This window comes from Arvicola amphibius, chromosome 10, assembly GCF_903992535.2.
Source record: "Arvicola amphibius chromosome 10, mArvAmp1.2, whole genome shotgun sequence".
In the NCBI taxonomy this organism is placed as follows: domain Eukaryota; kingdom Metazoa; phylum Chordata; class Mammalia; order Rodentia; family Cricetidae; genus Arvicola; species Arvicola amphibius.
Genome location: NC_052056.1, coordinates 59,021,559 through 59,037,871, shown reverse-complemented (window position 1 = coordinate 59,037,871; position 16,313 = coordinate 59,021,559). Strand labels below are relative to the sequence as shown.

General features: G+C 50.2%; 1 protein-coding gene across 5 annotated transcripts in view; it reads left to right on the top strand.

The window, feature by feature from the left end:
• Mylk (myosin light chain kinase) overlaps positions 1–16,313 on the top strand; it is a 249,598-nt gene that overhangs the window by 158,227 nt on the left and 75,058 nt on the right. For all 5 annotated transcript variants that reach the window (XM_038344888.2, XM_038344886.2, XM_038344887.2 and 2 more), the window contains 4 exons: positions 1,632–1,829; positions 2,503–2,752; positions 8,167–8,238; positions 8,679–9,769. In XM_038344888.2, the coding sequence (XP_038200816.1) occupies positions 1,632–1,829; positions 2,503–2,752; positions 8,167–8,238; positions 8,679–9,769 (1,611 nt within the window). The remainder of the gene's footprint in view (positions 1–1,631; positions 1,830–2,502; positions 2,753–8,166; positions 8,239–8,678; positions 9,770–16,313) is intronic.

Below are 16,313 nucleotides of genomic sequence, written 5' to 3'. Positions count from 1 at the left end.
TCATCGTGGAACCATCAGCAAGGGATTCAAAGGAATGGAGCCTCTTGGCTTCTCCTGCTGTGTGGGTATCATTTACAGATTGAGGGTTATATGGTCCAGAGGAAGAAGATGGCAAAGATTAATGTGCCTAGTCCCAGTGGAAAGTTTGGGGTCTTGTTTTTGTTTTTGTTTTTAAATAATTCCAACTCCTTTTTAACTGGTACATATTCATTGTAAGAAAATAATGAGTTTCATAATTATATTTATTCAAAAGAATCATATACTTTAACTGTGTTTACTAGTTACCTTTCCTTTCCTCCCACCAGCCCCCTTCTGTTTCCCAAATAGTCCCCCTTCTACTTTCAAGTCATATGAGGAAAAAACACGGGTTCCCAGTCTTTCTGCTCTTAATCGATATGGTGGTTGGAATCTTAGCCAGAGCAGAAAGGCAAGAGAAAGAAATGAAAAGGTTGCAAATAGGAAAAGAGGAAGTCAAATTATCCAATTTGTAGAAAATATATCCCCATACTTTAAAAAACACTAAAGACTTTCTAGAAAGTTTTCAAATGGTGCAGAATGAACTTGTGTGAGGTCTCGAGTCTCAGCAGCCATCGGAGTTGCTCCAGTCAGATTCTGAGGCAGAAAGCTGATAATCAGAGATCCTTCTAAAACAGGCAAAGAAATGTGGCTTGTACAGAGACAAAGCTCTCCTGCCCCTTGCTGGGGTCAGCAGGAGAGGCTCACACAGTCCCAGTGCCACACTCATGACAGAGTAGACCTAGTACCTTTGGAGGCATCTGTGGTACTTGGTTCCTATCGGTGCCTCTGAAAACTAGGAGGGCCAATCTCTGGCTTCCTAGCTCCTCTAGACCTGCAAAGGCAATAAATATGAGGGGACCCGAAGATTTATCCTTGAAGAGGTGATGATCCCCGGATCCTGGAGGATGAAGGCCTTTCCATGACAGCTTCAGAGACTAGGTCTCTTTTCCACATTTGTCATGCCAATTGGCTGCCTCCCTGACATCCAATTGAAAGAGATAAGAGGCACTTGGCACCTGATCTCCAGACCTGTGCCTGTCCCATGCAGACTAATGGCCATCTACTCACTCTAAAGTCTCCCCAGGGGCTTCACTCCTCTGGAAGCCGAGTCTCGTGGTCAGATTTCATATCTACGAAAACCCTCACATGGTCATTGATCTGTACCCCTAACACATTCCTGAAGCATAGGCTGGCACTTGTACACCCCACCAACCATGTTTAGAAACCCTCTGCAAGCTGGGGTCCCGACACCACATTTGTGTGGTGGTCCTGTGCTTACAGAGTTTTTTTCTGGTGATAGTCTGCAAGGAAGCTACCATGACATCGCCATTGCCTGCCTGTGGAGTCTCCATGTGAGGCAGGGCAGGGCAGGGCAGAAACACCTTCAGGGCTAGGTGTTTTCTTTGTGCTGCATGCCATCCTGTGAGCAGCTCGCAAAGGTTAGATCGACTCAGTTGTTTCTCTTAACAGTCCGACAAGGCAGAACATGTGAGGAAACACAGGCAAAGCCTTTGGTAGCGTGTTTAGCCCAGCATTAGCATGTTAAGTGCACAGTTGCTTCCTGACTAGGAAAGTCCCTCTCTCACAATCTTCTGTTGCTACTCTCTGCTCAGGAAACCCGCCTCCAGAAGTCATTTGGTTTCACAATGAGAACGAGATCCAGGAGTCAGAAGACTTCCACTTTGAACAGAAGGGTGGCCGGCATAGCCTGTGTATCCAGGAGGTGTTCCCAGAGGACACGGGCACATATACCTGTGAGGCCTGGAACAGTGCTGGAGAAGTCCGCACCCAGGCTGTACTCACAGTGCAAGGTGAATCTGAGCTCCTTTGGCAGGGGCCTGGCAAGGAAGGGCGCAGGGGGTTCCAGATTCTGCAAAAGCCATTTAGAGGTGAGGGACACACAGGAGACCACTCTGGTCCCATTGCAGCCTCAGAGGCAGATCACTGTCTCCATCTCAAACTCCTGCAGAGTGGGGCTTCCTTCCCAGCTTTTTGAGGTCCCAGCTCTCTCTGGGCTGCTGCTAAACTGGATGGATTACTGAGGTAATTCCGTAATATACTCAGTTTGGTGCTGATGGTTTGGGATATGAATTACACATTTGAGTCCTTTCTGTGGAAGCCTCCTTTTAAAGAGGAAAGTGAGATACACACATGCCGTGAGCAACAGCTCCCCACAGTCACACTGGATACAGACCTGGAGCATCCAGCCTGGGACTCCGTACTGTCACGGCTCACTGCCCTCACGTTGGCTTACATAAATCCATTCTAATAGTATCGTCTGATAACATAACTGAGGCAGATTTTCAAGAAGTATGTGCTGTATCTGCATACCCCGTCCAAGAACCTTCTGGACCACCTAATCTTTGGCAACACACTTCTGTTACCAAGGTCTTCTGACCCTTTGGTCAGAAGTGGATGGAGTGAATGCCAAGCCCTGTGCTGAAGAGCTTCCGTCCTATTTTTTTCCCCCTTGCTTACTTCCAGAGCCTCATGACGGCACCCAGCCCTGGTTCATCAGCAAGCCTCGTTCAGTGACAGCCTCCCTGGGCCAGAGTGTCCTCATCTCCTGTGCCATAGCTGGAGACCCCTTCCCCACTGTGCACTGGCTCCGAGATGGCAAAGCCCTTTCCAAGGATAACGGCCACTTCGAGCTGTTACAGAATGAGGACGTGTTCACCTTGGTCCTAAAGAACGTGCAGCCCTGGCATGCCGGCCAGTATGAGATCATGCTCAAGTGAGTCTGCATGTCCTGCCAGCCTTCTTTACCTTCTCCTCAGACTTCTGGGCTAGGTCTGGGAAGCCAGAGGAAACCGCAGCTGGTGCAGGCCCAGTGTGGTTACCATGCTCTTGGTTCTTGCAGTTGAATAGGACAGGTTCTTGAGGAGAGTCCTTCCCTCTGAGCTCAGTTCCCCAGGAACGTGGTTCCCCACGAACCTCTCACATTTCATATTGACTCAAGATATTATGTGGGGTGTGAAGACTATGAAAGATGTAGAAATGTGAAGCAGGCCTGGTAGCTAACATTAACCTCAGCATTTGGGAGGCTGGATTAGGAGGGTCAAGGTAGACTTGAGGCCAGCCTAGGCTACACAATTATACCCTCTCTCAAGAGAGAAGGTGTAACATGGATGGGGCTGGCTTGTTGGGGGTTTCTGTCCTGCCTGGTACCCCCAGCTGTTTAGCCCCAAAGAAAATCACACAGAGATCTCTAAAGTTATAAAACTGATTGGCCCATTAGGTCAGGCTACTTATTAGCTCTTGTAGCTTATATTAACACATTATTCTGATCTATGTTAGCCATATGGCTCTGTACCTTTTTCATCTGGCAGGTCACATCCTGCTGCTTCGGTGGTCTGGGCATGAGTGGGAGGATTCAACTTCATCCTTCCCAGAATTCTCCTGTTCTCATTGCATCATTTCTACTTCCTGTTGGGTTTTTCCGCCTATACTTCCTGCCTGGCCAATCAGCATTTATTTAAAACATGATTGACAGAATACAGACAATTCTCCTGCACCAAGAAGGGGCAGGGAAAGAAGGTCTGGGTACAGAAGGGTAGAGGTTTAAGGGGATGTGTTAGTAATAGGTACCTTTTGCTGTGTAGCAAATCCCTCCATACTTACCAATTTAAAACAGCAAATACTTGTTCACAGTTTCTGTGGACTGATGTGTTAGTTCATTTTCTGTTGCTGTAATGAAATGCCTGAAGCTTGATAACTTTATAAACAAAGGTCTCTGTAGGTCTCAGGGTGGTAGCTTTATCTGGTGATGGCCTTCCTGCTGGCAAAGTCTCATGGCATCATATGGCAAGAGGCAGAGAACATGCCTTGGTCTTTCTCTACCTCATCTGTACAGCCACTAGTATTCAATCACAGGGCCTGCATGTGGGATGGTTTATCTAGGCTTAGACAGGTAGTGGGTGCCTGACTACTGTGTAACTTCCTTCCTGAACTGTATCAATTCCCCATGCTGATCCCATGATGTTCATCAGTATCAGCTCTCTAAGCCACATGCCAAGGCATTTGCTGTGATGGAAGACTGTGCCTACAATAATTGGGAGCATGTGCTTTCTACTTACATCAGCTAGCTACTGCTACATAACAGACCACCCCAGATACCTACTTACATCAGCTAGCTACTGCTACATAACAGACCACCCCAGATACCTACTTATATCAGCTAGCTACTGCTACATAGTAGACCACCCCAGACACCTCAGTGCATTTAAAAAAATACTTTTAAAAAATAAAACCATTATTTCTTAGAAATTTTGGGGTCTGCTCAGAAGTTATGCCCGTATGGGCAGAACTCTGTGGATCTGAACCAAACACAGAACCCTCTTACAATTATCTGTTGTCCTGTTACCATCAGCCATGTGCCTACACTATGTCAACTGACTTTGCCTTTTGCTTGAACTCATTATTACCAGGGGGACAAATCTGTCTCTGTGATAGGAGCCTACACCCTTGCTCAGGAGGCCACTACCAGGGAAGAAACTGACTGGATGTGGCAGTACTTTCTGATGAAGGAACAGTACTTTGAGATGATCCATGTATTAACCAAGCTAGATATCCTATAAGAAATGAAGTTTTTGTGTGTATGAAATTTTGTTTGTTTGGTTTGATTTTGTGGGATACGATTTCATATTGCCCAGGTGGCATCAAACTCAATATATGGATAGCCTTGAATTCCTGATTCTATTGCCTCCACCTCATGATTTTTTGTGAGATTTTTGAAGCAAAAAGAAAAACTAGGTCTTGGCCAGTAAAAAGGACTCAGCTGTTAAAGGAGCTGAGAAAGAAGGAGGGGCGCAGGGGACTCAAAGCAAAGGGCTGGAAGGAGTTTGCCAGACCCTTAGAAGGAGGGCAAAAGGCAGACTGTCTGGGACCAGCTGGGGATGGCCATAAAATGTAGCCTATGCCATCTGGCAGGGACGCAGAAATTATCTAGCCTTCTCATCTAATAATGAGGGACACGGAAGTCTCAGGTCACTGACCTGCTCATGGCCATGAGCTGAGCCTAAGTTCAAGCCCTCATCTTTTGCTTCAGTCAGATGGTCTTCCATTTTTACACTGGGGATGTCTTTCCGTGCACTGGGAATTAGGGGACCTGGGAATTCATGCTGGCCTGTTCACCCATGTCTCCCTTGTCCTTTTCCTCGCAGAGTCTGGATTCCTCATTCCTCTGGGAGGCCATTACCATGGCGCTGACTCTGTCCCCAGCAAAAAAAAAAAAAAAAACAAAAACAAAAAAAAAAAAAACGGAAAGTCAGTGGAAAGTTCTCTCTAGGCGTGCTCACTAGGCCGGCCAGGGACCTTGTTCTCTCTCACTGTCCTTGTCCTTACAGAGGTCAGACCTGGCCCATGGCGGAGGGACTTTCAAGGAAGAAGGCTGGGTGGCTGGGAGAACACCAAGGGGGTCCAATCTGTTTCTGCTACTATGGAGTAGTGGATGTGGCTGAGTTTCGACTTTCCCTACCCTTCGCAAGCTCTGACCAAGAGGAGAGCTAGCAACAAGCCAACTCCAAACTCCAGCTGCAATGTTAGAGAACATGGATATTTTTAGGAAATCCATTCCTCGCCTTTGTATATAAAATCACCCTATGCGCGGGTGGTTTGGGGTGAGACACAAGGCAAGACTTCTGACTAGAGTAAGAGCTTCTCTACGGGGCTCGGGAAAGGGGAACCAAAGGACTCTGTGTTTGTGGCAGATGCAGCATGCAGCGTGGCTGCGTGTCAACACCAGGGCAGGGCCTCAGTCTCCGCCCACGTTTGTAATGGAGTATTATGGGTAATATCAAAGCTATCTCGAGGTGCTCTTTCTGCTGGTTAGGACATTGGTTGATGGTCACAGCCGAGAGTCTGTCTGAGCTCTCTAGGCTCCAGGAGAACCCATGACTTGCCTTAAAGACCCAATAGAGCTTTGCATTTTCGGCTTTCAAGATAATTATCCCCGTGGCCATGGTGTCTCGGTGCTCTGACACCTCAGCTGTCTGGATACCTCGGGGTTAGGTCTGAGGGTAGGTGGAACCAGAGACCCTGGGACTTGATCCTTGTCTGTGCCCCCCCCCCCCCAATGGGGACAGATCATGATGATGTCCTTCATGGGGAGATATAGATAAGCCTGGCTCCAGCACATCGGAAAGTCTAGCTCTGATCACAGCCTCCTGGGGTGCGGCTAGGGTAAAGTGGGGCCGTCTGGTCAGTATTTGCTCCTAATTTCTATGCTTGGGTTTTGTCTTTCTGACAAGAGGAAACTCCATGAGGAAAAGTAGAAAAGAGCTACCAAGTAAACACCCATTGGGCGTCATGCTCTGTCCTGTGCCAGCATCAGGCACGGGACAATGTGGAGCAGGGAAAGAATGGCCTGATGCTGCCCAGTGGCCTGGCAGAATCGGGCCTCAGGGATCATGCCCACAGCCTGGCACTAACGAGTTGCTTGGTAAGCAGAGGTGTAGCCTGGACTCTTCGGGCTGCTTGAACTGGTAGCTTCAGAGACCCTGGGCCTGGAAGAAGGGGCAAACTAGGGAGGCTGTAAGGAGAGGAGAGAAGAATGTGGTAGCTGAGGATACATGAAGGGATCTACAGAGGCACAGCGTGGTATAGCATAAAGGCAATGTTGGGGCCAAGGAGAAGGCCCCAACAGGTGAGAAATGCCCAAAGGGAGCAAGTAGATCTGCCCTAGTTTCCCAAAGGTCCCTGCCCAAGGATGCGGAGCAAATCTGTAGACCCCAAGAGCAGAACCATACTGTAGGCCGCTAGCATCTTTCCATGAGGAAGTAGCAGACAAAATGAGGTGGATGTACCACTGTGGCAGCAGGAGGCATAAACATATATTCCCAGATTCAAGGCGTAGGTTCCTACCAAGTGGACCCATACACTTATGTGTGTATCCACACATATGGTGAAGGCACACATGTATACAGACATCCCAAGAAACACACAAGGGTCCCGGAGCAAACTGTTTCTGATGAACAATGTAGAACCTGCATGCAGGACACAAGTCTAGTATGTCCTGGCCCCTGGCCCTGCTATTTAACTCTATGAGTTTAGCACATTATTTACCCTTCACCCCCCTCTATTGTCCTAAAATAACAGTGCTGCCTTTAGTCTGTGGGAGCCACAGGTGAAGTAAGCCGGGCCGTGTAAGGAAGAGGTCCCAGAGCTGGCAACTGCTTTGTCTATTGCGGGAGCTAAAAGGGTTCCTCGAACTTAGCAGTGTTGTGAAGGCGGTAGGGGACTGAGTGGGACCTGAGAGTCCCAGCACTGCCTTCCATAATCCCCACAGCCTCCTGTGTTTTCCTACCCTTTCCAAACTTAGCTGGCATGTTGCTGAGAGCAAGACAAAACATGTGGGCATCGTGAGGACCAGAAGGTCCTGGATAGAAAGAGTCCTCGGAATGGTGGACTTGCCCCTTCCCTAAACAGCACACTGAAATGCCAGCAGAGGGCAGCCTTGTAGGCCAGAGGACTCTGCTTTGAATCCGCCCTGTTAACCACTCAGCCCCTGCCTAAGAAGAGGGGCCTCAGCCAGCGTACACCCCTCGAGGCTGAAAAGGTCTATGAGTGTAGAGAATCGCGAGCCCTCCCCGCCTGAAGGAGGAAAAGAAAGGCCACCCATGTTGGGAGACACGCTTGTTAGGTTTTTAACATGGAACAACACAGAATGTTGAGGTAGAAGGCTGGGACTGTTTTCAGGGAGAATTCAGCCATTGGGGATGTGACTGTCTCTGCTTTGAAGGAGCAGGGGATCAGATGTCGGGGCATCTGAGCAGGGTCTGTGTGCATAGACCAGCAGCTTCATCACAGTCCCCAGCAGCCTTTATTCTTGGATCTGAGTGATTAACTGATAGTTAAGAAAGGATTCCCACTTGTACATGCTGCTGCTGCCTCAGATAGGATTTTTTCCCTCCCCCTTCTCTTTAATTCAGAACTATAAAAATCAAGGTTGACCACAAGGTGAGAGCTCTACCCTAAATCTAAGTCTGGGAAGGATGCCACAGCTAAACCCTAGGCCTCCTTCATCCCCGATGGTCCATGAGCTGGTGACCAAGTCTACACTTGCCTTGCCTTCCTTCCAGCCCTGGGCTGAATAGGTCCTTTGCCCAGGGAGTCTCATAGTCCTTATTGTACTGTTCTTGACTTCGTTAGGAACCGGGTTGGCGAGTGCAGTTGCCAGGTGTCACTGATGCTGCAGAGCAGACCTGCTAGAGTCCCACCACGGTGAGTGCCCCCAGGAGCTGCCTGGTCAGGCTCCTGCACTCCCCACCCTCCTCCTGGCCCTGAAGCCTGGGATTGTTTGTGTCCTCCTACTGAGGCTACCAGAGCCAAAGGGAAAGATTGGAAGGGGATGAAGGAGGGAGAGCAGGGGAAGGCCAAGAAGGGGGTGATGTGTGTTTCTTTTTCTTTATTTTATTATTTTTTTTGCACACACCCTTATAAGGCTACTGAAGTCATTACCGATATAATAAACCAACTAGGCAAGTGAGCGCCTCTCACCAATGTTCCCTTCTATAAACACAGCCTGGCCGGCCCCCACGTCCCCTTCCCCCTCCTTTCTACCCTCCTCCCTCAGGGATTTGCTCTCCCCTGAAGACGTTTCTGCCTTACCCAGCCCCTTTTCCTCTTGCTACTTTCCCTTTTTCCTTCACTGGTTGCTGCAGGGGGCGGGAGCCTGCTGCCTGTGAGGGCCTCTGTGGTGGAGGAGTTGGAGCTCATGGTGATGGTGACCGTGATGGGACCCTGAGGCCCGGCTGGCCAGCAAGAGGGCAAGGTTGGCCAGAGGAGGAAGACGGAGGAGAAGACGTGAGGGGGCTGCTCAAGAGACGGGTGGAGACCAGGCTACACACAGAAGAGGCCATCCGCCAACAGGAGGTGGGGCAGCTGGATTTCCGTGACCTCCTGGGAAAGAAGGTGAGCACCAAGACCGTATCAGAAGAAGACCTGAAGGAGATCCCAGCCGAGCAGATGGATTTCCGCGCCAACCTTCAGCGGCAAGTGAAGCCAAAGACGGTGTCCGAGGAAGAAAGGAAGGTACATAGCCCCCAGCAGGTTGACTTCCGCTCTGTCCTAGCCAAGAAGGGGACCCCTAAGACCCCTGTTCCTGAGAAGGTCCCACCCCCAAAAGCTGCCACCCCAGACTTTCGCTCAGTGCTAGGTGGCAAGAAGAAATCGCCCTCAGAGAATGGGAGCAACAATGCTGAGGTCTTGAACGTCAAGGCCGGGGAAAGCCCCACGCCTGTAGGCAACACACAGCCGGTTGGGGCCCTGAAACCCATATGCAATGCCAAGCCTGCTGAGACCCTGAAACCCATAGGCAATGCCAAGCCTGCTGAGACCCTGAAGCCTGTAGCCAATGCCAAACCCACTGAGACTCTGAAACCCGTAGCCAATGCACAGCCTGCAGGGTCCCTGAAACCCGTAGGCAATGCCCAGCCTACTGAGACCCCGAAGCCCGTGGCCAGTACCAAGCCTGCTGAGACCCTGAAAGCAGCTGGGAAAGAGGAACTCAAGGAGGTTAAGAATGATGTGAACTATAAGAAAAGCCATGCCGGAGCCACAGGCAACGAGAAAAGACCTGAGAGCCAAGGCTCAGCCCCGGTCTTCAAGGAAAAGCTGCAAGACGTCCGTGTTGCTGAAGGCGAGAAGCTGTTGCTCCAGTGCCAGGTGACTTCTGACCCCCCGGCCACTGTCACCTGGACACTGAATGGAAAGACACTCAAGACCACGAAATTCATCGTCCTCTCCCAAGAAGGTAAACGGGGGTGAGGGTAGGGTCACTGTCAGAGCATGAAGCTGCAGTCCTCTCGGTGGTCACTTGTAGCCAGAGCCTGAGTTAGAGTAGCCGTTCCTTTTCCTCTGTCACTTACAGGATGGACTCCCTGCTGAGGACCCTTGGGTGTATACATGACCCTGCTGTGACGAGAGTTGGCTTTCTAGTTTGTGCAGCACATGCTGTCTGGCAGAACCTTCTTCTGGCACCCCACCCTGGGCCCCCATGAGCAGACCTATAGGACTGAGTTATCTAACGTCCCCCCACCGTCATGGGAAGAGCTATGCTTGCAGACTGAGAAAGGGGGGTACCTGGAACTGAGGTCAGCTGGGGGCCCTGTGCCCATTACTGACTGAGAAGTGTTATCTGAGTTTAGGAAACAGTGGGTGGTGGCATGCTGGTATGGAACTAGGGCTTGGCATCAGCAACAGTTCAACCTTGAGAACACTGTGGGTCCAAAGGGACCTGTGGACAAGCCAAACACTCAGCACAACCCGATGGCCACACTCACGCGGGGCAGAGCTGCTCGCTTCCTAATTTGGATGAGACTTTTGTTTGCTGGTGTTTCACATTCTTGGTTGGGGGTGGTGCAAGTCCTGTCACCTATGGCCTTTGGGACTCTGGAGTTCTCAGATGGACCAGTTTACACCAGAGAAAACGGGAGTGAGAGGAGATTTCTCCCCAGGCTCTTGGCATGCTTTGTTCTTCTACTACATTTATTTATTTATGTATCTGTGTGAGTGTGTGAGTGTGTGAGTGTGTGTGTGTGAGTGTGTGAGTGTGTGTGTCGGGGGGGGTGGGCTTTGGTGGATTATGAATGTGACCACACATTCCATGGTACATATGTGGAGTCAGAGGTGTTGGCTCTTTCTCTCCACCATGTATGTCCCCTGGAATCAAACTCAGGTAGTCAGGTTGGGTAGCAAGCACCTTTACCTGATGCTGAATTACCTTACCAGCCATCAGTGTGCTTTAAGTCATCATTATCCATCCCAAGTCCTGCCAGGAACTCCTAGGTTAGACAACATCCCATAGTATCCTGAAGTGAGTAGTGGAGGGATGGGGTCCTGCTTAAGCTAGAGCTGACCCTAGTGAGTCATGAAGAAGCTCCCAGGATGCGGCATGTACCTTGAAGTACAGAGGACAGTCACTGTAGAGTCTGAGTGGACAGGTCTTAGCAAATGCTAATGCACTGAGACAGAGACCAGCCCCTTCTCCCCTCCTCAATCTCCAGTTATCCTCTGGTCACTCCCCTCTCGACCCACTCTCCCCTCATCCCACAGCTGTCTACCTCCAGACACCTTGAGGGAGGCATTTACAGATAGCAACGTCATTGTCCTTTATTCTACGGTTCTGCCAGCTAACCCAGTGGGGCCAAAATATAGGGAGTCTAAATGTTAAAGGACCACAAAGCAAGCTGGAATTTCTTTCAGCAGAGAGAGATGATGTTATCTTCTGCTAGTGTATTGGCACAGTAACTTTTTCACATGGATGTCCCCAGATTGGCAGGATTCTCCAGAAGGTATCTGTCCCCGTGTCTGCTAGTTCTGGGTCTATGATATTCATACACAGTAGGTCTTGGGGCCTCTGTGGTGGGGTAGAAGTACGTGACAGTGGGTGCTATCATTTTCCCTGTTGTACCAAGGTCCTCCCTCACACAAACAAACTGGAAAGCTTGACCAGGGGTGTTTCCCAGGTCCCCATGTCCAGTGACCTCTCTGGGCAGGATGGAGGACAGCCGCCAGCCTGGGACATGAAGTGATAGATTCCTTAACCTCAGAGAAACAGGGCTTCAAACAGTGGTGAAGGTGGCAGTTCCTAAAGCCACAGCCACCAATGGCCACTTACAGTCTGTTCAACAAGCAGTGTAAGGCAGGCCTCAACCCTGGTTCCAGAAGTGTTTCTGAGCCACCAGCCACTGGCTTCTCTTCTGCCTGGATGGCTTGGAGTAGGCTGTAGAGCAGAGATGTAAACAACATCTTTGCCTCACAAAAGGAAGTCCGGAAATCCTCAGCAGAAAGCTCCAACCCAGACTCCAAACAGTGGTCTCAGTACTTCAAAGTAGGAATACCTAGCTTCCTTCGGTTGAACACCATGTCCCGATGCCGTCTTCGACACCTGACACTTCCTGTTCACTACATTCTCACCCTCCTAGCTATCTTTCTAACAGAGAAGTTAAGTCAATTGCCCAGGGTTGCATAGCTCTTCAGTAGCAGAGCTGGGATTGTAATTCACATAGCTGAGATTTTTGTGACTAGACACAAATACTGGGGGACAGGTGGTACCCTTGGCTTGCCAACCGTCTGGTCTTTTCTCTGTGATGGAGGGAGCAGACTGTGAGCCTCTCTTGCCACAGTAAAGGGGAGAGTGCTTGTCCTCCAGATGCTAGCCCCACCTCCTAGACCTGCATTCACCAAGTCTTTAAGAGGGATGTGCATTTTAGGGCTTATCAGCTGTCAATCATCTATTTGGTCCAGGAAGGCGGCAAGGTGGCCAGAGGTGGACAAATCTGCTCCTAGTAGACCTGGCACAGAAGGCATGGGCTCACTATTATAAAACTGTTGAAGCCAGGCACCACAGAGTGGACCAGCGGGGAATTATAGCATGCTAAGGAAAGGAATGACTGATGGGAAAGCCCCTGGGCTCCCTCGGAGCTCAGAAAGCAGGCCAGACTTGGACAATAGGGAAGTAAATGGTCCCTGTACATTGGGGCACTAAAGGCTGTCTGCTTGCAAACGGGCCTATCTGGACTGACTGTAGTGACTTGGCCCTGATTTCAGCCCACATCCTGTCAGAGAACATGTCTGAAAGCAACAGAGAGCCATGCAGGGGAGATTTGGGAGAGAGGAATGCTACAAACAGTTGGGTTTTAGGGGCTCTGGCTGACTCACTGCTGAAGATAACACAGGGAGGGGATGGTGGTGAGGTCCACACTCCCAAGGTGAGCGGAGCCACAAAGGGAAAGAATTCAGTGCAAGAAGTACAGACCAGACATCTGCTGTAAAATCTGTGGCCTGGCTTGAAGGGCAGGGTGATGGCCGGGGCTGGGCACAGAAGAGGGAGTGGAGTGGACTGAGTGCTCCTGAGCCACAGGGGTGTACCCCTGGAACTCAATGGGTGACCTGAGGTGACGAGTGGGGGAAAGGGCAATACCCATCTTTCTGGCAATCCCCCCCCCTTTAAAGATTCACTTCCTCCATGATATTTTCTCAGCCTCCTGTCCCTTTAGTCAAGAGACACTCATACCCTCCTTGTACCCAATAATCCATGGGTTTCAGAAGGTCCACTGCTAGGGATCACCTGCGTAGGTATGGGGGTTCCTCTGCTGAGCCCCAGGGCCTGCAGGGACATCCACCCCACTTAACGTGAAGAGAACTCCTAGAAGAGGTATGACGGTCATTGGTGGGTTTGACCATTAGGCAATTCTTGGAGGGTCAAGGAAGTGGAAGTGATCTTCCTCATCTGTACCCAGAGCTGTGGGATATCTGTGTTTAAGAGACCATCAGCTGGACCTGCCCTCTGAGGACAGGCACCTGGGCTTCCCTTTCCAGACCTATCTTGGCTATAGGAGTGACCCTGGAGTCCAGGCAGGGCTGAGGTAGCAATAAAAGGGCCTTTATTTCCAGGGTTTGCTTCCTGACTCCAGGCTGGGCTTCCCCTAGCAAAACACTTCTCCCAGTCTAGTAATGACGCTTTGTTTTTGTTGCTATTATCAAGAGATGATTCATTTTTTTAATTGCCTTCAGGGTGGACTCTTACGAAGGCTTTTTCGATCTTGTATAAATTCATCCTGCAAATTACGTAGTACCTACTACCTACAAGGCATTAATTATACATGGTACCTTTGCTTGTGTGTAGACTCCATTTAAAGAACTCAAAATTACCTATTTCTTTCTGTCTAGAAACTGCCTGATCTTTTCAACAATACAGATTAATATATGTTATTGATCATGTGTTTGTGACCTTGTCTTGCATAGATCCTTCTAGGTCACCTCTTGTGGAAATAGCCTCTGTCGTTCAGATAATCTCAACTACTTAATTGCAACTACATTCCAGCATGGTTACTTTCCTCAGAGCTAGCCTGGGAGACAGAAGTGTGATTCAGCAATGGCCTTGAGGGGGACTTTGCTACGTCAGGTGCCTGGGGAAGCCCAGGAAAGGTGCAGCTAGAGCTAGGGCCTTAGAGGTGACACAGAGGACACTGTGCCCCAGGAAGGGACCCTAGGTGAGTGACAGTGTTGGTCAATGCCTATCGGGAGGGTAGGTCAGGGAGGCTTTTGGAAACACCAGGAGCCTCTAGGACTTCAGGCAACCTCCTGACTGTAATCCTAGCCTCTTCTCACCCCTTCCCAACCCCACTCAGGAAAGGCAAGAGCTTGGAGGGGTCTTTAATCACAGAAGAGCCACTTCCTATCCAGGAGAGTGTTTTGGGTAGCTCCTGCTGAACCACTCAGTGGATTCCCGCTTCCCATCCCCCCACACTCCTCAATACTCCCTACCAGGCTGACCAGCTGAGGCTTCCAAAAAAAAAAAAAAAAAAAAAAAAATTGCTGGGAAACAGTTTTCTTCTGGAGGTCAAGAATGAGCCGTCCCACAGGAAATACCAGATTCTTCATCTGGGGTGGCCAGCCTCCAGCCTGCCCAGTCTTCTAAGCCACGATGCATGTGGCCATGGCTAAGCTCTGCTGGGGCCGTGGAGAGCTGGGAAAGAAAGTGGGCTCTTGTTCAAATATGCCACTGCCCTTCTAGCCCTCGCAAGACTATCTACTGTGCCTGTCATTTAAGTTTCAGGCCAAAGGCATCCAGGGGACCAGATAGTGAAAAACAAAAACAAAAAGCGGGTTATGAAGCAGGATATAACTCGGGGATGGGGAAATGGAATTTGTCCTCCCAGACCAGGGAAATTCAGAGGTGGGTGGGTTTCTTCCGAGCCTTGTCTTGCAGGCTCAGATGTTAGGGGTCATCCTAACATCCTCCTACCCACCAAGATGAATGGACTAGCTGCCTTTGCTTCTCTGTCCCTGTGCCTCCCAGTTCTTACTCTCACGACAGAGTTAAATCCATTCTGTTGCATTTGGGACCATATGGTGGCCCATTGCCTTCTCTGTGGAAAGACAGTGAGGCCCGTTCAAGAGCTGGAAGGAGGGAGGGGACACAGATCAGCTGTGCTGCCCCACAAAACAGCAGCATAGCCTTTCCAACTCTGCAGCCAGGGTATGGCCCATGAGACAGGGTAGCCTTTCCAACTCTGCAGCCAGGGTATGGGTGCTGTGGGCCCAGCTGATGCTTCCCTTATTCTCTTGGTTTCCTGCCATCTGCTTTGTATAACCATGTAACGGAGGGAAAGTAGTGATTGGTTATGTTCCTGCTGGGAACAGTGCCCACTGATCTTGTCCCGCATCCTCCCAGTGACAGTGGCCTGGGGGCTGTGGGAATGGATAGCTTACAGACAGCAGGGTGGCACGGCTCTGCTCTGTCCTCTTCACTGGGTGTTTTGAGCGGGATGCCCTAGGCTTGTTCACATGGCTCAAGGGAGGACCTAGCAGATGGCTGCACGCTTGACTGCTCGGGCTAGCCTTATTCTTAGATGGCCCACACCTACCCCCAGGGAGATCTGAAAGAGTCCTGGTCGGTTTGAGGATGAGAGAACCAGATGAGGAAGGACTAGATCCCTGAGCTCTTGTATCTTCTCAGCCTGCCTTCCCTCTCGGCCCTCAGAGGTGGTTCTTAGGCAAGGGTAGCCTACGCGGACTCTAAGGAAAGAAGCCATCCTCACCCCTCCCGAGGGGGCAGTCAGCCCGGCCTTGTAGGAAGAATGCCCCAGGAGTCTCTCTTATGGCCTAGGACCCCTTGGTGGTCTGTCCTTTAAGTCATAACACTCTTCCTAAAAAAGCCATTTGCCAAGTCACACACCACAGCCACTATGCTCTCACAGGAGAGCTTCCTAAAGGCCAGTGTCCCTGTTAGACACGGGTTTCCACCCTCTCCTACTTACCTGTTCACTCAAACCTCCCTTTACCTTGGGCTGGTGAGATGTCTCAGTGGGAACGTGTGCTTGCCACCAAGCCTGACGACCTGAGTTTAATCCCTCGCACCCATATTGGGGAAGGAAAGAGCTTCCTGAAAGTTGTCCTCAGACCTCCACACATACCTCATAGCAAACACATGTTTGGTTTGTTTTGGTTTTTCAAGACAGGATTTCTCTGTGTAACAATCCTGGCTGTCCTGTAACTTACTCTGTAGACCAGGCTGGCCTCGAACTCATGAACATCTGCCTGCCTCTGCCTCCCAGCTGCTAGGATTACAAGCGTGCGCCACCACTGCCCAGCCAAACTCATGGTTTTTGTTTTTTTGTTTTCTTAAAAACTAGCTTTACCAAGCAGTACCCCCAGCATCGCTGCAAGGTGACTCCTTCCTGGCCACTGTCCCCAGGAGATTGTACCTGGCTGCTTATGCTCTCTGTTGGGGACAGGCAATGTCATCTGCCCCTCCCCCTTCTGCGGCTTATGAGAGATTCCTCCAGTGG